At 40.4% G+C, this 25,631-nt stretch overlaps 1 protein-coding gene across 2 annotated transcripts in view; it reads right to left on the bottom strand.

The window, feature by feature from the left end:
- The window catches only part of IPO7 (importin 7), a 48,058-nt gene extending 27,463 nt beyond the window's left edge, over window positions 1–20,595 (bottom strand). Inside the window, exons 1-5 of one of the 2 annotated variants that reach the window (XR_007356985.2) lie at window positions 20,395–20,595; window positions 7,298–7,379; window positions 3,271–3,424; window positions 2,083–2,241; window positions 33–189 (exon numbers count right to left, since the gene is read on the bottom strand). Coding sequence is in view for 1 of the 2 variants with exons in the window: in XM_048852038.2 (XP_048707995.1) it covers window positions 33–189; window positions 2,083–2,241; window positions 3,271–3,424; window positions 7,298–7,379; window positions 20,395–20,478 (636 nt within the window). In the remaining variant the exon portion in view is untranslated. The remainder of the gene's footprint in view (window positions 1–32; window positions 190–2,082; window positions 2,242–3,270; window positions 3,425–7,297; window positions 7,380–20,394) is intronic. The other variant, XM_048852038.2, reaches the window with a different exon arrangement.
- Between the last annotated feature and the right edge of the window lie 5,036 nt (window positions 20,596–25,631).

Here is a 25,631-nt window from a genome sequence, read left to right as displayed (position 1 = left end):
TTTGCTCAAGAATACAGAAAATTTGCTTTCACCTGAACAAGAGCATAGAAGATTTTGAAGATCTGTTTCTGGATGAGGACAGACTGATCAGATGGATCAGACAGAAGCTGAATGAAACGATCTTTCAGAACAGGCAGGAAGTGCTGCATTGCTGCTATCAAGGGACTCCGCTCCTCTGGTTTCTTGTACCTTTAGGTAAGAATAAAATGCTTTACAAAGATCTTACAACTAACTTTATTGATATGAAAAGTAAGTTGTGCCTGCACAGAAGAGAGGCACATAGGCCACTGCGGCTCCTAAGGATAGATTTTAAAAACTGAGTTATATCTTACTATGGCACTCATGGGGTCATATAAAAAGCGCTATACCAACACAGAGCCAAACCCAAATGAAGTTAAAAAACAACTTAGCTTCCATTATTTTACTATCATTCAACACTACCGTAATGTTCTCCTGCTAACTCACTCACTTTGAATGCCACATCACATAAATGCCACACAATTTTCTATGGTAAAACAAGGTCACAGTAGCAAGAAAACAGTGAGCAAAACCCATAATTTTATAGACAAGAAAGTTACAAGTAAAGATGGTCAGAAAATATCCAGCAAAACACTGGAATTTGGAATTTTTCACTGGAATTTGCCAAAATTGAAATATTCCGTGGATTCTGTTTGATTCTGATAGAACCACATCAATGGAGGAAGTTGTTTCCCGTCATCTCGTCTACCCAACTCCACTGAGTTGTTGAGAGCCTGGGCTTCCAGGCTTGAAGCTCCTTGATTGCCTGGTGCTTCCACGGCCTATGGATCTAGGGTAGCCAGCCAAGAGGACTTACCTGGAGCCAGGGCTCTATTCCCTTTCATGGAGTATTTCAAATTTTTTTGCATTTTGTTCCAAAGTGAAACAAAATCAAAATTCAAAATATCAAAATTCTCCACAGTGATGGGGTGTACAAACACCACACGGGAGAGCAAGTGTTTAGGAGCAGCTGTGGGCCTACACAGCTCCACCCAACCACACCTGTGATGCCTGAACAAGCTGCAGGCAGCATGTAAAAGGGGAAGCAGAGCAGCTCAGAGGGAGGAGACCAGTGGCGCTGAACTCTGGGGCAGTGTTGCCCAGAAACTCGTTGCCTGAGCACACCTACAAAGAAAAGGCAGATGACTAACCGTGCAGGTCAGTGACTTTATATGAGATTCTTTGATTTAATCTGTGGGGAAAAGGAGGCTGGTAGGAAGTGGTCCGGGGGCAGCTACTTAACACCCGATGATGTGAAGGATTACTGCCTACTACTGTTAAGCCATAACACTACACATTGAGGGACAGATTTTCAAATTTAACACATACAATTGCATGGACTGAATTTACACTTAGATACACCTGGTTTATAGCCAAACATCAGATGTTCACAAACAAATTAAGCATGTAAGGCACTAGATTGGGAGCTAGAGAATAGGATTTTATCTCTGCTACAGCTACAGACTTCCTATGAGAGAATGGACAATGCATACGCACAAGGGGCCCAAAGTAAGATTGCACAGACAACCTTAATTCTCGCATTTCATAGCTTTTGAATTTTTGGACTTCGCAACTGTTATATATTTTTCACATGTAACACAATATCTAGATTACAAATTGTCTAGATGTCTAACAAACATTATTTCTCATGTTGTTCCTGACAAAGCCATGCTTTTATCCCCTGGACACTCTTTCCCCTATCACTAAGACTTGTGCAATCATGCCCATCTTCAACTCAGAAAGCGACTGCTTTAAAGAAACCCTAGTATTCTGATCTCAAAGTTTTAATATGAAGAAAGATTGTTATGTACTGCGTTTATGGAACTAATTAGGAAAGACAACATGAGCTACTATCTCCAGATGGTGAAATATTACCAAGACTTGTTATTGAATTCAGAGATTTATATTAAATTACCTCCAATTATCAGTGTTCAGTGCAACATGCAATTCAATATTTTATACATTAACCTCCAGCACATATTCAGAAGTATATATAAAACTTACAGAAAATATATTGCTACAAATGGATAAACTTTCTATGTTTTTTGTTTGGGGAAAACTCACTCATAGTTTTTCACGAGTTGATAAAGACAAAGGAGAATTCCAAGCCAGCAAGCACTGTTATCAGACTGAAGATAAAAACCAATTTTCTCCACAACTGCAGTCCAGCGGTTAGGGTAATCATGCTTGATAATATGGTGAATGCAAGTAGTAAGCTGTACTCTGCAAATCAAACACACACATGGTTAAACAAATAACTACCTTCATTATTTTAAGAGGTTTTTTTGTGGTGATGAAATAGCTCATTTTTGGTTGAACAGATAAAACTTAACATGTAGTTCGGAAGTCTTGTTTACACACAGAGGAGTCTAATCTGGTCTTTTATTTCCCTTCTGCTTAGCATTTACTATCTTCTGAAATTTTGTAAAAGGGTTATAATAATTTAGGAATCCATTCTTCTCCAAGTACAAAAGATGTTACACAAATAAATTGCTTACATGTTGTACAATGTACAAATGAAGAATGAAAACGCTATTTTCTCTAACTGCATTAATTCTATGTTCTCCAATACATAAGAACGGCCCTACTGGGTCAGACGAAAGGTCCATCTAGCCCAATATCCTGTGTTCCGACAGTGGCCAGTGCCAGGTGCCCCAGAGGGAATGAACAGAACAAGTAATCATCAAGTGAACCAGGCCCTGTCGCTCATTCCCAGCTTCTGGCAAACAGAGGCTAGGGACACCATTCCTGTCCATCCTGGCTAATAGCCATTGACGGACCTATCCTCCATGAATTTATCTAGTTCTTTTTTGAACCCTGTTATGGTCTTGGCCTTCACAACATCCTCTGGCAAGGTGTTCCACAGGTTGACTGTGTGTTGTGTGAAGAAATACTTCCTTTTATTTGTTTTAAACCTGCTGCCCATTAATTTCATTTGGTGACTCCTAGTTCTTTGTTATGAGAAGTAGTAAACAACCCTTCCTTATCTACTTTCTCTATACCAGTCATGACTTTATAGACTTCAATCATATTTCCCCTTAGCCATCTCTTTTCCAAGCTGAAAAGTCGCAGTCTTATTAATCTCTCCTCACACAGAATCTGTTCCATAACACTAATAATTTTTGTTGCCCTTTTCTGAAATCTGTGTGTTACAATCCAAGACACAATGAAATTTAGTACGCAAGTGGTATTAATTTTAAAACAACAGTATCAAAACTATGACTACATTATAAGCAAATTAAAACTGTATACCTAATTAGTTCAGGGGAATGAATAATGGCTTCTACAATATTTTCACGAATACAATGTCTATCTTCTTCTGGGATGGAATAAGGTGGGATTTCCCCTGGTGTAGTTTCACGATCAGGCCAATACTGAGTTATCATATTCTTCAAGTAGATAACACCTGTCAGATAACAGCAAGACATCACTTGGTATCAATACAAAAGTCAGTCATTATGCAGATATGCGTATTTTTACATTTAGAAAATGCATTCCATAAATGAACTCTGACTGAATGGACAACATTTAACATATCAGAGAGCCACCATACCTGCACACAAAAACCGCTAATCTCCCAATTTTCTGTATGGAACAAAAATTTCCCCTTCTTCAGTTATCAAGTGTGGCATCTGTAATATTTCTTAAGTCCACTATTCCCAACACTATTATCTTTTCAGACAATCTTTTTGAAAAATAAAGAGTACTGAAAGACATATTTCCACTTCTTGTTACGAAGAAGAATTGTGGTAACTTTTTATTAAAACCCATCTCTGAAGAAGCTTCCTTTGTAATTATTTTGAGATCAATTTTTGGCATTTAAAAACAAGGCTAGTCAGCATTAAATCTCTATAGTCAAATATTGTTTGTATTTTAAAAGTATGATTTTATTCTATAATGTGACTATGTTTGGGCTACATGGTCTGCTTTACATTCAAGTGAATCTTGAAAGCAAATTGAGTTTCTCTACACAAAGATTATACGTTATGACTCTTTATAGCAGATATTAGGTTGCTGACATAGATGCATGTTTCCACGAATTGACAAACATTCAAACTGCTTATGTGGCAGATTCCAGATTACTATGCTTTATGAATCTCTTTTCTTTACAAGTGCAAAAGGAAGTCCAGATTTACAAACAGTTACAGCAAAATTAAGTGAATTCTGACTACACCTGTACAACGTACCATAGGTTCTCTGCTGGTTTTCAATTAAATGTTTATATGGTGTCTAGCACCAGTATCAGAAAGGATTCAGAGAGCACGCCTTGTAAACCTATTATTTTGAATATGATAATGATGTAGTTCCTGACCTTGCCAGCTGATCTGTATGGGCACAAGAATCCGCCAGTATAAATTAGCTAGGAAAATCAGGGTTTTAGTTGAAATTATTTCTGCTGTTCTTTTCCTTATTTTCTGTAACCAGAAGTTATCCTACTTACTGCAAAAAGGATAGGAGCCACTTCCAAAGAAACAGAAAAGGATGGTGGGATAATTAGTTCCAACACAGTCAGATATGACACAATGTAAAAATAACAAGTTCAAAAGACCCAAGAACCTCCACAGTTTACTATAAGATTGTAAATATTCTCTTTAAAAAGCAGTAACACTTCATCTACCTTTTCATTTTCAATTTTTTTAATATATGTCAAAGCTTGTAGCCTTTTGATTCTGAAATTCTAAGTTCTTCCCATGTAATAATACCCTGGCAGCAAACCCCAGCCATGTGCTCTGAACCCCAGCCCTGGCCGCTGACCCCAGGTGCTGACCCGTAGTCCCAACCACACCGAAGCGGCTGTTGGCTCCAGACGCCGATCCCCAGCCCTGGCTGTGTGGCAGCATGCACTGGGCACACAGCAGCAGGTGCTGTCTTAGGCCTTGTGGCAGTGAGCAGTGACCCCCGCAGCATTTGGTCATGCAGCTCTGGGCTCTGGCTGCGTTGCGGCCCTGAGATCCAACTCCCTGCCCGGCCATGCAGCTCCTGATCCAAGCACGAGCACTGATCCCCTCCCTGGCCGTGCAGCTCCTGCCCCCAGCTCCAGGCTCTAGCAGCAGGCACTGACCCCTGGCCGCACAGCAACAGATGCCAATCCCCGCTCCAGCCAAACAGCTGCAGGGCTCACCCCACACCCTCCTCTCTTTTGGCCCTACATCCATGCCCCCCTCCCCATCATCCCTGGACCCCACTGCCTTCCTGGCGCTGCATCCACTCCTTCATCACCCCAGGCCCCTGTTGCCTCCCCCAGCCCACATCCATCCCATCACATCTCCCACTGCCAACCCCTCCCCTCACCCCCCAATCCAGGGCTTAATTTGTTCTGGGAGTTGCTGAGAAATGTGATATTAAACATGCAAGTATCACTTCTCACAGCCTTCCAGATAGTGTCCTGTGAAACGTGATTGATATTAACCAACATTCAATAATAAAAATATTACTGTGAAGTGATATTTGTATCTGCAATAAATAAATTACAATGATGTGGATGTGTATATGTGCTATTTATTTTTTTCCCTAAACTTAATCAAGTATTTTAGGGGAAAAAAGTGTCAGTTCAGCCACCAGCAAGAGAGGCCACAAAAGAATTTGTTGCGAGAACTCCTACTTTAGAGTACTTGCCCCTACAGAACCTGGAATTCAACTCAAGATTAGAGAGTCTCAATCATCCCTTGCTATCTAGCACAAATCCATTGGCAAAGTGTATCTGTCTCACCCACCTCTAGTGGCTGGTCCACATACTGCTACCAATTACTTCATTAGCTCATGTGGTAGAGGTCTGGGGAAATTCTGCACCACTGCACAATGCAGAATTTGCACAGAATTAAAGTTCTGCACAGAATTTCATTTTTTCCTGCAGAAATGGTGCTGCAGAGCTGCTGGCCACTGCCAGGGACTGCTGTACCCAGCAGAGCCTGGCTCCTCAGCTCGCAGTGCACCTGCGCAGCAGGGCTTTGGTTCCCAGGTTTGCCGGCCCCGCTTAGTCACATGGTGAGCTAGGCCCCCTCCCTGTACAGCAGCTGCGCTCTGTGAGGAGAGACAAGAGCAATACCTGGGGTCTGTAGGGAGGGGCTGCTGCTTTCTGAGAAGAGAATCTGAGGGTAAGCAGGAATAGGGACCTGCCAAGGGGACGGGGGTGTAACTCGAACTGTTCCAGGAGCAGCTGAATCTTTAAATTGTGCCTCCCATCCCCCATATCAGCAGGTACAGGTCGTCTCTACGCAGCAGGACAGTAACGAAGCTGAGTGGAGCCTGCAGCTGGGCTCTGGGGGCGAAGGGGGTGCGGGTGTCTGGGCCAGGGGCACCATGCAGCCCCTCCTGCACCCCCAAACACCCCATCCCAGTACACAGCTTCGCTTCCCTTGAGCCTGGCATTTGGGAACTTGAAATATGGTAACCCTATGGGAGCAGGGCAAGAGGTGAAAAATTACTAAAAGATCAGAGAGGCAGAGTTTTCTCCGCAAGATGTGCCCAGATGGCACATGTGACACATCCAGTCTGAGGCACCCAACAAAAGCATAAACAGAGAAACAAGAACTGGGTTGTTGTAGGGGTTTCTTTAACGCTCTACTCCTGGGGGAATCTTTTTGTTGTCTTTATTGTTACAGACATACTTGCTGATAGATATTTTGAAATAAATGACCAAAATAATTGAAACTGGTGTGATTATATTGTGTTATTTTGACAAACAAAATAAACAGAATTTTAAAATATTGTGCACAGAATTTTTAATTTTTTTGACATAGAATTCCCCCAAGACTAAAAGGTTCCAGCCTTGCTGAGGACCCATGTAGAGGTCAATATAGTGCCATGTGATGGAATTTCTGTGTATTGTTTTTATTTTAGTGTGCTAAAAACCAAAATAAACTTAGAAATTATTTCCAAACACTGCATTAAAAGAACATTACTGTTACAAAGGCAAGCATTCAAAAATTCAGAAAAAACAAAAAAGTCATGGTTACCGTTGCCATCTTAATTTGGCCTCCGTGTATGCATAACAGTACACTATTATACTAAATTGCATAATAAATTAAGATTATTTTTTCCACAGGACACTCATTCACTGCACAGAATGGATTGTGCTCACTAAGCTGGTAGCTTATTCAATATTTCTTTTTATCCTCATCATTCAACCAGTCTCATTTACTACATAGGCAACCTTAATTCTGGCACTGTCTAGCTTTTGAACACTTGACTTTGCAACCTTAATGTCATATTCATTTTTTTGTATGTAATGTGTATACAGTATGTAAACATTCTGAGTATAAAGAAAAAGAAAACTTGCCTGCCTGTCTCACTGGTAAATCCAGTTGCTCTGACATAGTGATCTGAAGCAGAGTTGAAACAAAGTTCACTGACTTATGAGCCTGCAAAGCAGAAGACAAAACCAAGTAAGCCAGATGTTAAAAAAGAACACTGGAAACCAATCGGCTTGCAAATAAAACTTTGAAGCTTCAGGATACATTTTCAAAAATGTCTGTGAGTACCATGTGATGCAATCATGACATCAGCAATTCAAATTATGTTGTAATATCAAGTGACAAATGAAAGCTTTCAAAACCCCTTGAGTTTGATGTATTCAGAAGATCACATGGTGGGGGGGACATTCTTATTCTTTACTGAAGACCACATTTCCTCCCGCCCCAATGTCTGAAACAGATTTCTGTAATCAGATTTCTTCACCACAGAATAAATTATCCCCAGTTTAGGACAAATATATTACATCATGACAACACAGCTACAAGTACACTGTGTAATTAAATAACAACTTGGCATTCTGAATTAAGACAGCATGGAATGGTGACGTTAAGTCATTATTTGATCTTTTTAGCATTTGGAGATGCCAGGCTGTACATATTTTCTAACATCATATTATTCTCAGATTTTGTCCAACATTTGTCATTCATTGATCTGCTACTGTGACCTGAGGCTACGAGTATATTTGAACCAGACTAAAAACATATTTTTAAAGATACGTATTTGTGTTTAGACAGAGCCTTTGCTTATAGATCTATATTTAACCTAATTTGCTGCCATGTTTAAAGAAAGATTTGAATATCTAATATTATATAAAATCACCCTCCATTAAATTTTTTTTTAAAATTCTACACTTTATCTAAACATTTAGGATGTGAACATCTACAGCTCAAATAGAGAAGCATAAGATTTTATAGTCTATTAATATCAGATTATGTGAGCTATAATTGCTCTCAGAAAAAGGAAATTGATAAGTTAGCTCCTTCCTAAGTAAAGGAGATGATTAATGTAATTTAAGATACAAGCAAGGAGAAATAAAGGCAATTTTCTTGTCTTACTGCATGTAAGTGCAGCTGGGCAAAGCCCACTTTGCTGTTAAAATTCCTAGAACCATTTTTCCAAAGTTTTATCTTCTTTAGCAATGCTTACAGGGGGCACTGGATGTCAGATGACTTCCCTTTACTTTGACACATGGATGATTCATCAAGGCATGAATTCATGATAGACTAATCTGAGCAGTTTGCAACTCTATTATAAACTAAGCACTACACTTACCACAACTGACTTTTTTTTTAACCTCACTATCAATAAATATGGCCTTCTATAACATAAAATAATTGTATTCTCATCATCAGAGTACACTGCACAATGGCAAATTTACAGAACCTTGGCTTCTGCATGGAAACCTAAACAGAGTAACATCAGCAATGTGAAAAATTTGGCAGGATATGCACAATAAGTCTCCTCAAAGGAGTAGTTTTCTTCACTACACTGATTAACGTTGCCTACAAGAAAATGTTGTATGCATTCTCAATATTACTAGCCAAGTTTAAAACTATGATAGCAACCTATATGCCCCTAACCCCAGCATGAAAAATTGGAAAAGACTAAAAGAAGAAAATTTCCTGAGAGGAAGTGACCTCGACTTAAACCTACACAATATATAAGGCTTTGTTTATAATACCGTTACAACTTGAAAACATTTCTTCCTTGATTTTGTCCTTTATTCACTTGTGAAATGTTGCTTTCTTGCTTGTCTTTACAGAACATAAGTCAATATAGTGGCTTTACCTGCTTTTCAGTAAACAGGTATCAATGATGTGCACCTGGGACAGAGCAACATAATACCTACATTTTATAGGAAAATGTTTGTTACCTACACATTATCCACTAGCTACTTCCTATATGAAACAAAGAAAATATCAACATGTTCAAGATCATTAAAAGGGCATTACCTATGACATTACAAAATGAAAGAATGCCTCGTTACAATACAGTATAAAATTATGATAAACCAATCTTTTACAACTCCTCTACAAGATAAACAAGCCATCATGAAAAACATACTTTTATCAGGACCAAGTGCTCTTTGTACATGATCAAATAATCAGTAACACCATGAATGCATCTTATAAGCATTTACAACATCAACAGATTAGTTTATCCAGCTGTGGCAGTCTCTCTAGACAAGTTTCATGAAGAAACATCTCCTAAATGCTCTAGATACAAATTCATTTACACTTGTTCATATATTTGAATATTCATGCAACTTGCCTTTACTAGTCAATTCCATACTTTTTAATAGTTTGAGTTTGATTTTTTTTTTTTTAACTTGAAACACCTTCATTTTAAACAATATTAAGAAGCAAACTGAACTGGAAGTTAACAAGGTTTTTTGTTGGAGATTTAAAAAAAAATACACATTTATGCATGCACATTCCAAGCATTGGGTCACAAGATCTACATGCGATATATATCAGACTGTGGAAGTCCACAGAAACAGTGCCTCCACTACGTACAGCTCAAGTGTCTTTTTTCTTTTTAAACAAAGCATGCACTGGAGTCATTATTCCTACAGCATCCAGGGATTCAAGATACAGGAGCAGAGGAAAGAAAAGCTAGGAACAAGTAATTGGGAGTAACAGACACTGCAGAGTTTGAGGGTCTATGGCCCCCTACCTCTCCACAGCTCCCTATGTCCTAAAGATGTGGAGCTTTTCATCAAATGAAGCATATTAGTTTATATTTAAAAAAGGTTTGTTTTTAATCATCTGATAACATGAATTTCTGCACCTGTTTAAGCCTTTTCTATTCTCTGCACTTGTGCAAATGGATGGCATTGAAGTACTTTTTCTTGTACAGCAGTATGTTTTAATTGCAGTGACTCATGCATTAGGCCCCAATTCAGCAAGGTAATGCAGCATACAACTAACGTTAAAGTCAGTGGACGACCACGTACTTAAAGGGGCATATGATTAAGCATTTTGCTAACTGGGAGTTCAGCGAGAATTTTTCTTTCTTTTTTTTTTTTTTTAATTTAAAAGACAGCATATACACAAGGTGACTTGAGTTACCCAAGTTGCTTGCTATGGATACAAAAAAAATAGACTACACAGAAATCTGAAGTCATTTTTAATATTCTTCAGAATTAGCCTGGAGACAGGGGGTAACAAGGTGGCTCAAAGTCCTGGGTACCCTGAGAATCATCACTTTTAGAGACTGTCAGGAGATGGGGACATGATTCCAAAAATTAATCTGAACTAACTAAATGTGTGAATTTAATTCAGTTAAACTAAATCAAACCTGTGTGGACACTCATACACAGAACTTAAGTGGCCTTAATTCTAATTTAGTGTATTCCCTTTAGCAGAGTAGATACCCATTCTTGAAGTAGCTGCACTAGTAGCACAGTAGTGAGATAGGCTCTGCATGAAAGATGAATGCTGTTCTCCTAATCGAGGCAATCAATGACCACTAAATTCACATACAGATACACATCAATATTTACATTTTATATCAAATTTGGGCTCTCAAGATGTGCTTCACAACAACCCAATCTTTCCCATTCTACTAAATTGAAGGTAGGTTCCAGTGTAAAAAATGTTGAGACTCATTGCCTAATTACCATCAATACACATGCAGCTAAGCCTTAATATGACTTCTCTGAGGCCTGAATTTTATTGGCCCTACCAAAAAGAGTCAAGTAAGTTTTCCCCTTGCTTTCCATTTCTTTATTAAACAAACAGCCTTCAAAAAAGTTCATTCAAACATTTAAGATGCTGAATGAGCGCCCACTGAAGTCTTTCCACTGGCTTCAACAAGAGCTGAGCCTGATGCAGTTGACTACAAAGTCAATGAGAATTTTGCCATGTCAACAGGGGCTGGATTTCACCCTCAGGGTATGACTACGTTGGGGGTCTAATTCCCACTTCAATGGAGACACACTCAGGGATGCTCTCATCGAGTGAATGCATGAAAAATAGACTGTAGCCATGGCAGCACAACGAGCTAGCTACCCCAAGTACATGCCCAGCTAAGATCCTAGGCAGGTACTTGGGGTAGCTAGCCCATCCCACTGCTCAGGCTCCACTCTGTTTTTAAAAGAAAAGGAGGACTTATGGCACCTTAGAGACTAACAAATTTATTTGAGCATAAGCTTTCGTGAGCTACAGCTCACTTATGCTCAAATAAATGTGTTAATCTCTAAAGTGCCACAAGTACTCCTTTTCTTTTTGCGAATACAGACTAACACGGCTGCTACTCTGAAACTCTGTTTTTAGCGTGTGAACTGAACAACAGCTAGCATGAGCATGTCTCCAGCTTGAACTGTGGACATACCCTAATTGTCTGAGGCAAACCAACAAAACCAAACAAACTCAATTCCAATGGATCATTCTGTTGCACCTGAGTACTTCATTAATTTTCACACAACAGGTGGCCTTACGTACTATAACTAAGATTAGAACCATATGCTGGAGGTAGTCATTGTGATCACAGCATAAAAGTTTTTGGACAGACTTGCCTGTTGCAGCCATCTCTAAGCTCCTACCATATTTTTATTCTCTAACAAATGGCTGTGTCCCAGCATTCCAGGTTCCTGTTCACTGACACAAGAGCTAAAAAAAAATGCTCTGTGTTTTAAGCACTTGTTTTATACAGCCACTGACTTCTTTTGTTGTGAATGCCCAGGATGAGCTGAAATATCTGAGAACATAAGAGGAGTTGGGAATGAGGACTTAAAATAATGAGAGGAAATTCAGGCATCAATTAAATCTGACTTTCAGAATATTTCAAACAGTAATAGTCCGAATGCATGAAAGTTTATTTATTCCTCCTTATGGCAACTGTTTGAATTTAGAAGCTTTTGTTTTTATAGATTTCCATTTACCACAGCCTTCGGAAATACCAGATATGGGTATAAAGTATCCCACAAACAGTTACCATCACCCAAGACAGGAATGAAAAACAACAGATTGCAGGGTTGCAAAAGGGTTTCTACCTAATGCTCAAATTCTGTAGAGAAAACAGGAGAAATTCTTAAGTCTAAGTCATTGGCATCAGTAAAATGTGGTCAAATTAGTATTATCTTGCTCTAATCTTCCTTGTTTACATACATCATTAATTTTTGTACATATTAAAATAAAGTTAGAATTACAAATATGTTTAATTGCAGCATAATTTCTGGTAATAAAAGCCTGTCCTTTTCTACCATGTAATATAGCATTTAATAGCAATGCTGACCTACTGCTCTTTCCCCACTCCAACATGCTGTGTCACTGGTATGACTTTGTTGACTAAGAGCCAAAGAATTCAGGGACTTTTCCCCTGAGCAATCTTTGCCATTGAGCCTTACTAGCTGAGGAATGTTTTCTATCAGACCACAAATGTTAGCCCACTGTTTGTTAGCATCAGTTTTCCAGAGCCTACACATCTTCGTGCACATTTCAGAAATTTGATACACTAGATATGTGCCTGCCTACCTGATATAGTCATACATGTACAATTATATTACAAACAGAAAACCGTAACATGTGCTACATAATCTCAAATATAAAATTCAATCTGAAATGAACATGATAGAAACCAAAGCACAACATATTAAACTTCAGATAGGTAATTAGTACAGAGAAAAGACATTTTCCCACAAAGATAAATGTAACTGTAATGGATATATATTCATACCCAAATATAATATTTTATGAAAAACTGAATACTAAATAACCCCCAACAACTTCATCTCACTTTTGCTAGACAGGTAAACTTTCTTGTTCTCCCTTGGAGCATGAAAATTTTAGGCTATCATAAAAGCCATACTGCATATGGTATTTTTCCAAAATTCTTACAGTCAAAGCAGCAAACCAAAGGACTGTTTTTAAAAATAAATTATATTTTGCTAGACTGGAAGCACAAGTTATGTAAACAAAAAACAAATATTCTTCCAGGGTAGCACACATTTTAATAAAGATCAGATGAATAATTTGCATAATAGGTCAAAAGGAAGTAAATATAAACTGCTAAAAAGTCTATTTCACATCTATATGGTCTCTGCCACTAGTTGAGCAAGTAAACTATTTTACAATGAGATGCAAGTTTTTTTAAAAGTTCAGTATAGCTTTACAAAGTATTCTAACACTGAATTCTTTACTTACCTTTTCCAAGCAAGATAAACACATCACTGAATCATGATGTTTTTCAAAAATGTAAAGCTTTCCTAGGTGAATTACTTATCTTCACCAATCCAGAAATGACATTAAACAGCAAGACATCATTACATTAGGATGAAGAATTCAGTTGGCCATTAAAAAGATGCTCAAGTATTCTGATTTCATCTTTTCACAATTTGGTGGTATCCATCTAGTCTCTCTTGTGAAGTTACTGTTTGCTGCATACAAAAAGTGTAAGTAAGATATGTAACATTACTAAGTAGCAGTGTCGGGACACCTATTCAAGCATGAGGTAGGTGAGGGAATATCTTTTACTGGACCAACTTCTGTTGGTGAGAGAAGATGGTCCAATAAAAGATATTACCTCACCCATCTTGTTTCTCTAATATCCTAGGTCCGACACAGCTACAATAACACTGCATACTGTAAAGAGAGCATACATTCACATCAGACCTAGCCAAGCAAACCATTGCAGCCCTAACTCATCAGAATAGTCTGCAGGTACAGAAGTCTGTTTTGTGAGGGAAAAAAAACCTGCCGTCTAAGGCTGTGTCTACACCACAAACCTTACAGCAGCACAGCTGTACCACTACAGCTGTGCTGCTGTAAGTTCTCCCACGTGGCCGCTCTCCTGCTGGGATAATTAAACCACTCCCAATGACCTATGTCAGAAGGAGAGGCTGTTTTCACTTTTCCCAGTAAACTTGCGGGGGTGGAGGGGGGTACCATAACCCCTAACAAAAGTGATAGTGTAGAAAAAGCCTGACCTAGAGTTAGCCAACTCCATTGTCTTTTACTCCACCTGATAACTCACAGAGAAACTACAAGATGCCTTGTCTTCACAAGGATTTTACCTAGTATTAGTTAACTTGAAATAGCAAACTCGGGTTAAGACCACAACTCTGCCCCAACCCCCACCCCCGAGTGAAGACAGTCTTCTGGCCCTCTCCTGTCCGTTTCATGTGTTGATCCTGCCTGCAACAGTATTTTCAAACTCTCTTTTTCACAAGCTAATCTCTCCCATTCCTCCTCTTAGGCTGTCTACACTACTGAGCCAATACCAGCACAGCCCTCTAGTGCAGAATCACCATACCTATTTTCTCAGTCAGAGTAGGAACACCACATCTATGAAGCACTCTTCAGTCAGCATAGCTTCATCTACACTGGAAGTTTTGTCAGCATAGCTATGATGATCAGGGAAGTGTTTTTTCCACACCCCTGACTGACACAGCTGTGTCAATATAAGTTTTAAGTACAGAAAACATCTTAGACAAGAGTATAAACATTAGGATTTTTTCCTCTTAAAAATTGTACAGAAATTTATATTAGGGAAGAAAGGCAAAGATGATAAAATCCTTTTAGAACGATGTCATGTACCGACTTTTTGGTTTTTGAGTAGTGGGGAAATGTGATGGTTACTGAGAAGCAAGTGCACCTTATAAACAGTAAGCCACTTGAGAAAGCATGATGGTTTGAAAATGGCAAACAGCCAGGACTCCTATGCTCTAATCTTGGCGTTACCACTGATTAGCTGCATGACCATGGTGGGCAAATCACTTAAGAACATCTTAGTTTACCCATCTGAAAAATGGGACTTCTACTATATTTACCCTACTTTAGAATGCCAAAAAGCTGAACTAACGTTTGGTTCAGCATCTGGAGATCTTTGGATCAAAGGCAGGATTGTATGTGAAAATTATGCATTTTACTCCAAAGCGTTCACTAGTCAGTCTAGGTTCAAGAATTTTACTTAAACAATTATTTCAGCATCAAGGCATTTACGTGCGTGTAAAACAGGAGATTAATGCTACTCAACTGAATTACACAGATTTATTTTGTTAGGCTGAGGGTATGCTTTGGCGACCACTCTTCAATATTATACAGTACTCTACATATCATATTTCAGACCAAGATGTCAGATTAAGCCTGACTTTTGAAAGGAGTGGCTTCACGAGAGCACCACAAAGTTTAATAACTTTTCCCAACAAACTCAGATTTATTTTCCTTCAAAAACAAAACACAAAAAACAGGTTACTGGGGTTAAGTAATGCTATGGAGCATTGTAATCAGTAATTTTTTGAAAGTTCTCATACAAAAAAGTTGTATGATTATTATTTGAATGGGTCATTTTAATAATACCTGCATTTGAGTTATACTTGTGTCTTACCTAACAAGATTAGCTTGTAACGTTATGTCAGACAGACTCGAGTAGTAAACCATAACCATTCTCTGGAATCACAATGAAGAACATGCTAGAGAACACCAGCTACCAAAATAGTGACTGTTCTGAGTTTAGAAGGTAGGGGCATACAATCGACTGTCTTCCCATAGTTGCCTTCTTAAAACACCTTATTTTCATATGCATTTCTGAGGTACTGATCACTTTAGTATCTGAGCCCTTTTTATATATCATTTTCAATGTACAAAATTGTCCCAGTTGGGAATATAGCTCATCCTCCTCCTTTGTGATAGGCTTACTTGAAGGGTCAGCTTCCAAGTAGAACCTAAGTGTCCCTGTAGAATGTAGCTACTTAGCAACCTCCCACCCAGCCAAGTAGAATGTAGCTACTTAGCAACCTCCCACCCAGCCAAGAAGTAAAGATAAGTCTATTGAGAACTACCCAAGTTGCACACCATCTTGATAACTTGGGACAGATGCCCTCTAATGAAGAAGTGATAAAAGACTACCAGTTCTTCTAAGCATTTCCCCTCCCTTCTATCAACACACACTACCTCTGTTTTGCCCATACTGAACCTCAGATAGCTGGTTATGATATAGGTTTCTATTTTGGTAAGATACTGCCATAAGAATTAGCACTCAATGAGAGGAGGACTTCAATAGCTCAGACATAGGTGAGAGGTTTATTGCAGGAGTGGGTGGGTGAAATTCTGTGGCCTGCATTGTGCAGCAGGTCAGACTAGATGATCATAATGGTCCCTTCTGACCTTAATATCTATGAGTCTATGAGATGAAGAGCTGGGGGGAGGACGACAGGGGAACAGGTTATTGGTGGCATCATAGTCAATAGTTTCTCTCTCCAAGTGGTGTCACAAATATTGACTAAGAAAGAGCAAAAGATTAGAGCCCTCAGATCTCTGCATTTACAGAACATCTTTCAAACTCTGCAGATCTCAAAGCACTTTACAATCAGCCAATCCCTGACTCAACAAAATAAAAACAAAATAAAATAAAATCAATGAAGAAGTCATATTAAAGTCAAGCAGAGATTAAATGACTTGTCCAAGGTCAAACATTCAGTAGCAAAGCGTGGAAGAATCCAGAAATCTGCCTCTCAGTCCCCTACTCTGATGACATTCCCCCCTTCAGAAAGAAGCCTCAAAATGTTTGCATAAACAGCAAATACATTATTTGAATATGATGCAACAATTGTGTACATATACCTTCTTATATATTACATATCAAGAATAGGATGACCACTGGTAAAAACATTTGGCAGTAATGTTTAATTATGACTGTCAATTCATTCTTTATTCTCTTGCTGAAAACTGCTTCCCCTTGTCAGAAGGTAAAATCAGAAGTAGCCTCTTAAAAGGAAAGAGGAAGAGCAATTCTCAAGTCAAGTCTCATATCAGTCCATCAGAACCATTTCGGCCAAAGCACAGATAGAGAAATACGACAGCCAGGAGGAATTATTAAACTAAAAAGCATGTGAGCTGCTGGCCACTTGCATTGTATCATTCAAGTGTTAGAAGCAGTTTAATCTTTACAGCAGAAAGGGAGGCCCATTATAGAGCAGAAAACATCAATTTGAGTAAAGGTTACAAATTAAGGTCCTAAACCTGCATAACTGACTATACAGATAAGAAAGAGAATTCATATAAGTAAACTTGTACACATACATAAGTGCTTGTAGGATCAGGACTTAATGATATTTAACCAGGAAAGTTCTCTCAATTGTCAGTGAGCCTGTATTTAAAAATAATTCACCATTTTATTACATGTTGGTGCAGTAACGACCTAGGATTTCAAAATAACTGGGATATTTGGATTTTACAGAGACACTTGTATACAGTATGGTAGGCCATCATGCTTCAGAGTGAACAAAATAAGTCAGTTGATGGTCACCATGATTTCTCAATCAACAGTATTAATCTGTTACCTGGAGTCACCCACTGCCAGAGGATCTAAAAGTCCTGAATGCTCAACAATCTGGACCCTGCAGCAAATAACAGTACAAGTAGATCTGAACTAAATTACCATATATGTTGATTTATTTATGTATATTATATTATATTCATTTTAGCCACCTTGTGTGTTCTTCTGTATTACTTTTACTCAAAAACAAATTAAAAAGTAAATTTGAATTGAGGATTAATACACATCAAATATATTTTCTACAAGCGTATAGAACGGACAGGCAGCCCAGTCCCTCACCAAGTCTGCCCTGTGACACCACCTTCTTCATATCAACCCTTAAAATGCAACTCTTCCAAAAGGTCTACAAGTCTTAGTCTCCATCCCTCTGGCACACAAGTGTGTTAGCCAGTTAGGTGGACTGAAACAAGTCACCCAAACTTTTTTAAAAATCAAACAAGCCATGTGTCAAGGTTCCTCCCCCACTCTGAACTCTAGGGTACAGATGTGGGGACCTGCATGAAAAACCTCCTAAGCTGATCTTTACCAGCTTAGGTCAAAACTTCCCCAAGGTACAAAATATTCCACCCGTCATCCTTGGATTGGCCGCTACCACCACCAAACTAATACTGGTTACTGGGGAAGAGCTGTTTGGACGCGTCTTTCCCCCAAAATACTTCCCAAAACCTTGCACCCCACTTCCTGCACAAGGTTTGGTAAAAAGCCTCACCAATTTGCCTAGGTGACTACAGACCCAGACCCTTGGATCTTAAGAACAATGAACAATCCTCCCAACACTTGCACCCCCCCTTTCCTGGGAAATGTTGGATAAAAAGCCTCACCAATTTGCATAGGTGACCACAGACCCAAACCCTTGGATCTGAGAACAATGAAAAAGCATTCAGTTTTCTTACAAGAAGACTTTTAATAAAAATAGAAGTAAATAGAAATAAAGAAATCCCCCCTGTAAAATCAGGATGGTAGATATCTTACAGGGTAATTAGATTCAAAAACATAGAGAACCCCTCTAGGCAAAACCTTAAGTTACAAAAAAGATACACAGACAGAAATAGCCGTGTTAGTCTGTATTCGCAAAAAGAAAAGGAGTACTTGTGGCACCTTAGAGACTAACCAATTTATTTGAGCATGAGCTTTCGTGAGCCACAGCTCAAGCTGTGGCTCACGAAAGCTCATGCTCAAATAAATTGGTTAGTCTCTAAGGTGCCACAAGTACTCCTTTTCTTTTTACAGACAGAAATAGTTATTCTATTCAGCACAGTTCTTTTCTCAGCCATTTAAAGAAATCATAATCTAACACATACCTAGCTAGATTACTTACTAAAAGTTCTAAGACTCCATTCCTGGTCTATCCCCGGCCAAGACAGAATATAGACAGACAGACCCTTTGTTTCTCTCCCTCCTCCCAGCTTTTGAAAGTATCTTGTCTCCTCATTGGTCATTTTGGTCAGGTGCCAGCGAAGTTACCTTTAGCTTCTTAACCCTTTACAGGTGAGAGGAGCTTTCCCCTGGCCAGGAGGGATTTCAAAGGGGTTTACCCTTCCCTTTAAGGCATGCTACTTTCATTGCATCCCATCCACCACCAGACATAGGCATGTAGAGAGTGCAAGCTCCTGGAGCAGGAACCTTGTCTTCAGACATGTACTGAGCACATAAATTTACACTACTGGCACTTATGTAAATAAGTTATATACAGTCCAACTGCACGCAAAACAAAACTACATCTATTGAATATGAGGGTCAAAACCAACTGTTTAAATTATTGATTAAATAACTGATTAAAAACTATTAAAAAGTTTCAAGCTACTAGAATCATAACTAAAACTTTTTTTTTTACCAAATGCTACCTGTGGCATTTAAATCAGAAAGCAATGGAGTTCCACCGTTTAATCTTCCTTTCCAGTTCTCAAATTTAGAGACACACGTTGTCTTTAAATATTCATACAGATGGCCACAAACCGGGTCCCAAATGCCGTCCCTCGGAGCCATAAAGATCACCAACCTACACTGTTAAACAAATTGTTTACTGGTGTTCAGAAAAGACAATGGGGAGAATTTACGGCTGATATTAGAGGAACTGTGCATTTCTTGGCCTCCAGAATGGGGTGCTTTCTGCCACCAGCTGAGCACAACTTTTTGTGGCAGTTTGTTACACCCCTTCCTCCCCCTCTCCCAAAACTCAACAGTATGGCCCTATGTGGATTAACTACACCCGAGAGTGATATCGAAGACTATTTTAATTAGGAAACAATTCAGCGTGGTTTTCCTTTCCCCAGACTCACGACCAACACTTTACAGAAGCTCATGGAAACCGGACTTGTCCGACTCATGGCTCCTCATGGGACAAGCAGGGGGCTGCCCCAGGCACTCCGCCCAAGCGGCTGCAGAGACCCACGTCGGGGGCTGGCAGGTAGCGGAGGACAATGCTGACGGAGCAGGAAGGCAACACGACATCAAGCGAGGCACTGCACTGCCGCGGCCTTTCCCCGGCCCCTCCGGCAGACAGACCTCTCCATGCCGCCGCCGCCTGCCCCTCCACATGGCTTCCCCAGCGGGCCCCCCACGCCGCCGCGTCCCCCGGGCGACTCCCCTCCTGCCCCGGCTGACGGCAGGAGACTCCCCAGCCCCGTCCTCGCCTACCCCCGCTCTGCCCGGGCTCTTCCCCATCGCCGAGGATCCCGCCAGCGCTCCCCGGCCGAGTCCTGCCCCGCTGCCCCCGCCGGCGGCCCCTCAGGCCTCCCCGCTGCGGCCCCGGGGGCTGAGCGCCTCCTCCCCCGGGCCAGGCCCGGCGCCTGTCCTGCCGGCGGCCGGGCTCCTGCTCCAGCCCAGGCCCCGCTGCGCCCTCACCTCATTGAGCTGCCTCTCGGCGGCTTCCCGCAGAGCCGGGTCCATGGTGCCCCGCAGGGCCTCGATGATGGTGTTGGGGTCCATGGCCGGGCCGGGGCGGGGCGGGCGGCGCGCGGGGAGGCGGAGGGCAGGGCAGCGCCGCTCGATGCGCACATGGACTCGCCGCTCCACAGCGGCGGCCGGCGCGAAAGGAAGAGAAGCGCCAAGGCCCCGGATAGAGCAGCTACCTCCGCGCCGCGGGCCAGCAGGGCCCTTCCGCTCCGCCGCGGGGCACCACGGGAGCTGTAGTCCGGGGCAGCGGCCTCCTCCGCCCCGCCCCGCCCCGCCCCGGACCAACCTGTGCGCCTGCAAACCGAGCACCCCTCCCCCCGCAGCCCCACATGTGGGGGAGGCCTCCCCCCCCAAGCAGCGGTGCCCCTCAACCCCGCCCTCGTGGGGGTGGGGAGCTTTCCTCACCCCCCTGGCAGCCGCGTCCAATCGACCTTAGGTTATTTAACCTCTCTGTACCTTAGTTCCTCCTCTGTACAACGTCGAGAATAATTTTTCTCTTTCACAGGAGCGTTGAGAGGATAAATTAATATTTTGGGGGGTTACTGTATTATAGAAATGGGGGCCATGTAACTGTCTGGACCCCTTTAAAGTCCTTCAGTCAGATCTGCTGTCTCCAAATATCGTCTTTATTGGGAGAGTAGGGAAGGACTTTCCTTATATCTCAAAGCCTCGCACTCGCTTAAGGGGAGGAATGTTTTTTCAGGTATGTTTCTTTCTGTTGTTTATAATACAGATAGAATAATGCTGTACAGCACCATGGGTGGTGCATGAGCCCCCCGGCCTCAGCGCCGGGACGGCCTCAGCGCCGGGACACCCCCAGTGCTGGCCCGCTGGCCTCCAGCCAGAGGTGAAGCTCAGCCTCTGCCAGTTTGGGCACCAGCATGGGGTAGAGGGCAGAACATGGGCGGGGCCAGGGCTTGGCTCCCTGCACTCATAATATGAGAACAATAACGTATAGTACAGTCCATAAGTAATTTAGGAGGATGTTAGACCACATCTAATAGGGATAAATATTCTTTAATCAGCGGGCCCAGATACCTTGCACCAAGAGATCTAAAAATTGGCTGAGCAGTTTGCTGGCCCACCTATGCTAATTTTTAATAAGGGGAATTCCACAAGATTGGAAGAGTGTTAATACTGTGCCAATATTCAAGAAGGGTGAACAAGATGACCCAGATGACTAGACTGATGTCAACGTCACACGAACTAATGCAAAAGCTGATACAGATTTCATTTGATAAAGAATTAGAGGAGAGCAATACAATTAATGCCAGTCAATGTCATCATTATTTTATTAAAAGTAGGTCTTGTCAAACAAATGTGATTTCATTGATTAATTTGATTATAAATTTAGTTGATAAAGGTAATTGTGTACATGTAATAGACTTTTTGATTTAGTACTGCACAACATTCTCATTAAAAAAAGAGCACTATACATTATCAATAGAAAAGGAGTACTTGTGGCACCTTAGAGACTAACAATAGAGCACATGTTAAATAGATTAAGAACTGTCTGACCTCAAGATCTCAAACAGTAGTTATCAGTGGGAAATGATCATCAAACAGGGTGTTTCTAGTAAGGTTCCACAGGGATCAGTACTCGGCCTCATGCTATTCAACATTTTCGTCAATGATCTGGAACTAAATATAAATAAAACTTGTGGATGACCCAAAGAGTAGCAGAGTAGTAAATAATGATGTGGATGAGGCAGCTGTACAGAGCCATCTGGACCACTGAATAACTTGGGGGCACTCAAACAAAATGTGTTAATAACGCCCAGTGCAAAGTTATACATCTAGGAACAAGAAATACAAGCCATATGTACAGAATGGGGCACTGTATCCTAGAAAGAAATTACTCTGAAAACGATTTAGGGGTCATCGTGGACAAGCAACTGAACCTGAGTGTGATACTGTGCAAGAAGGGCTAATGGGATCCTTGGCTATATAGGCGGCAGTGGTGAGTAGGAGTGAGGTGGTGATGTGTACATCATTGATGAGTCTGCTACTGGAATATTGCATATAGTTCTGTGGTCCACATTTTTAAAATGATGTTGAAACACTGGAGAGGTGGGTGTAGAAAAGAGCCGCAGAATCATTCCAGGGCTGGAGAAAATGCTTTTCAGTGAGACAATTAGAGCACTTAGTCTGTTTAGCTTATCAGAAAGAAGATAGAGGACTTGATTACAGTGTGTAAATGACTTCACAGGGAGAAAATGTTGGGTACTAAAGGGATCTGTAATTCAGTGGAGAAAGCTACAACAAGAATCTACTGTTGGAAGCTGAAGCCAGACAAATTCGAATTAGAAGTTAGGAACAAATTTTTAACAGAGAGTGTGATTAACCACTGGAACAAACTGCTAAAGAAAGTAGTGGATTCTCTATCTCTTGATGTCTTCAAATCAAAACCAGACATCTTTTGGGAATATATGCGTTAGCCACACAAAAGTTACTGGACTCAATACAGGGGTAACTAGGTGAAACTGTGGTGTACAGGCAGCAGACTAGATGAACTAATGGGTCCCTTCTGGTTTCAAACTCAAATCATGATTTTTTTCCCCACTATGTTCGACAGGTGGCTGGGTCCACCTTGGATTGCATGGTACTGTCCAAGCAACGCAGCTCAGAGCCTACTTCCCCCATTTGTGCCAGGGAATGAGGGGGGATTGAAGGTGGTTTTAGCAGTTTATCTCCCTCAGTTGCTACAGTGTTCTCCAGGCTGTCTAGCTCACAGGCCTACACAGAGGGCTTCCCCTGGTTGTTGGCTGCAAGCTGGACTCCAGCTTTGACTCCCTGATGCCCAGCTGCCTGGCTACATGGAACAGTGCAAAGACATGTGCTGTAATTGAGTTCACTTCTGTGTGAAGGGAAAACTGCAGAACAAGAGTCAGCTTCAGACAGAGCAGGGAAAAGATAAAATGGCAGGGCCCTGGAAAAATAGTGAATTCAGTGGCAAAATTGCAAAAAATTCATGACAACTTGAGAAAATGCCAAATTACACAGCCACAGAATTGTGGAATTCATATGGCCCCAGTTGAGATGATTGGAACAAATAACATCTGTCAGAGCTGTTGTTTCAGGACTCTGCTGACACTAATAGAGGACATGGCATCACTTTACACTTGCTTCCTATTTTTCAAGTTATAACCACAAACATAAGAACTAGGAGTGTTTTGTTATTTTAAAATGAAAGGTAATATTCCAGAGCACAGTACTGCAGCAAAGACGTACGTTCTGTAGCCTCAGAACCATGAAATACCTCCAAATATATTTCAGTTGTGTACATTAGGAGCATTATTCCATATTCCTTTTGCCAAAAAATCACATAATGAAGTCAAAGTCAGTGGGAGCCTTATTTTGTATTTTGTTTTGTTTTTACTTCAGTATGGAGTATTGAAGTGGATGGACCCAATATTTTACTGGTAGGACAGATTTGACCCGGAATTTAAATTCTGTAAAAATAAGCTTTTACAAAAATAATAACAACTGAAGTGTTTCTGTGATTTATTAAAGTTGTGATGGAAACTTTTTTTTTAAAAATAAACATTTACTGAAGTTTTTGCAACCAAGCCATAGCAATATTATTCTAGTGCATTAGAATATGAAAGTGAAAAAATAAACTTAGCCAAAATTTTGAAAACTTCATAGGATTTTAGTCTTTCAGATGTAATAGTATAAGATGCTAGTAATATGATAAAGATAATTAAATATATAAATTTAACCTGACATTTTACCTTTAATTCTAATAATTTAATATGATATTACTCAATTAGAGAGGTCAGTTTTGTTCAGTTCAGAATAATTAAAGTCTTTAGATCCTTATCCAGCACGTATTGAAATCAATGTATTTAATGAATCAAGATTCGGCTTTTGTTTTATAAAAATATATTGAGTATTTAGCATTTATTAGACGATTTTCATCTGCAAAGAGCCCTCAACATTAATTCATAAATAAAATAATTTAGTAACAAAGTTTGGACTATTTCCAGATGGTTGAATGCATAATTCATCCAGAAACACTAAATGCATCCGATGAAGTGAGCTGTAGCTCACAAAAGCTTATAATAAATAAATTTGTTAGTCTCTAAGGTTCCACAAGTCCTCCTTTTCTTGATAGATTCTAGCTTCCCAAAAGAAGATGTCATTGTTCACTGAGTGTTCCAAGTATAGTCAGTGGAACACCAAGAATGTGGTAAAATAGATTCTTATGTTACTGCATAACTTTCCACATTCTCACTCATCAATTAAAAGTATACGAACACTGCTGTCAGTGCAATGCTCTTCCACAACATTAATTCTGTCCTTAAAGCTTTGCCTCCTCCCATAACGGAAGTCATCAGTCAGATGTTTGGAGTAGGCAGGGCTTTTGTGAGTGGTGATGATGACTCAGCACTGAAGTGCAGAATTGCAATGCAAATATGACAGGTTTCAGAGTAGCAACCCTGTTAGTCTGTATTCGCAAAAAGAAAAGGAGTACTTGTGGCACCTTAGAGACTAACCAATTTGTTTGAGCATGAGCTTTCGTGAGCTACAGCTCACTTCATCGGACGCATTCTGTGGAAAATACAGAGAGGAGATTTATATACACACAGAACATGAAAAAATGGGTGTTATCATACACACTGTAAGGAGAGTGATCACTTAAGATGAGCTATTACCAGCAGGAGAGCGGGGTGGGGGGAGGGGCGGGAAGAAAACCTTTTGTAGTGATAATTAAGGTATGCCATTTCCAGCAGTTAACAAGAACGTCTGAGGAACGGTGGGGGGTGGGAAATAAACATGGGGAAATAGTTTTATTTTATGTAATGACCCATCCACTCCCAGTCTCTATTCAAGCCTAAATTAATTGTATCCAGTTTGCAAATTAATTCCAATTCATCAGTCTCTCCTTGGAGTCTGTTTTTGAAGTCTTTTTGTTGAAGAATTGCCACTTTTAGGCCTGTAATCGAGTAACCAAAGAGATTGAAGTGTTCTCCGACTGGTTTATGAATGTTATAATTCCTGACATCTGATTTGTTTCCATTTATTCTTTTATATAGAGACTGTCCAGCATTCTTACAACTACAGTACCCACCTGCTGAAGTGAAGAAACAAATTGACAGAGCCAGAAGAGTACCCAGAAGTCACCTACTACAGGACAGGCCCAACAAAGAAAATAACAGAACGCCACTAGCATTACCTTCAGC

The sequence above is a fragment of the Caretta caretta genome, chromosome 6 (genome assembly GCF_965140235.1).
Source record: "Caretta caretta isolate rCarCar2 chromosome 6, rCarCar1.hap1, whole genome shotgun sequence".
Taxonomy (NCBI): Eukaryota; Metazoa; Chordata; order Testudines; family Cheloniidae; genus Caretta; species Caretta caretta.
Note: the sequence above shows the minus strand (reverse complement) of the source record. Positions and strands in the feature narration are given on the sequence as shown.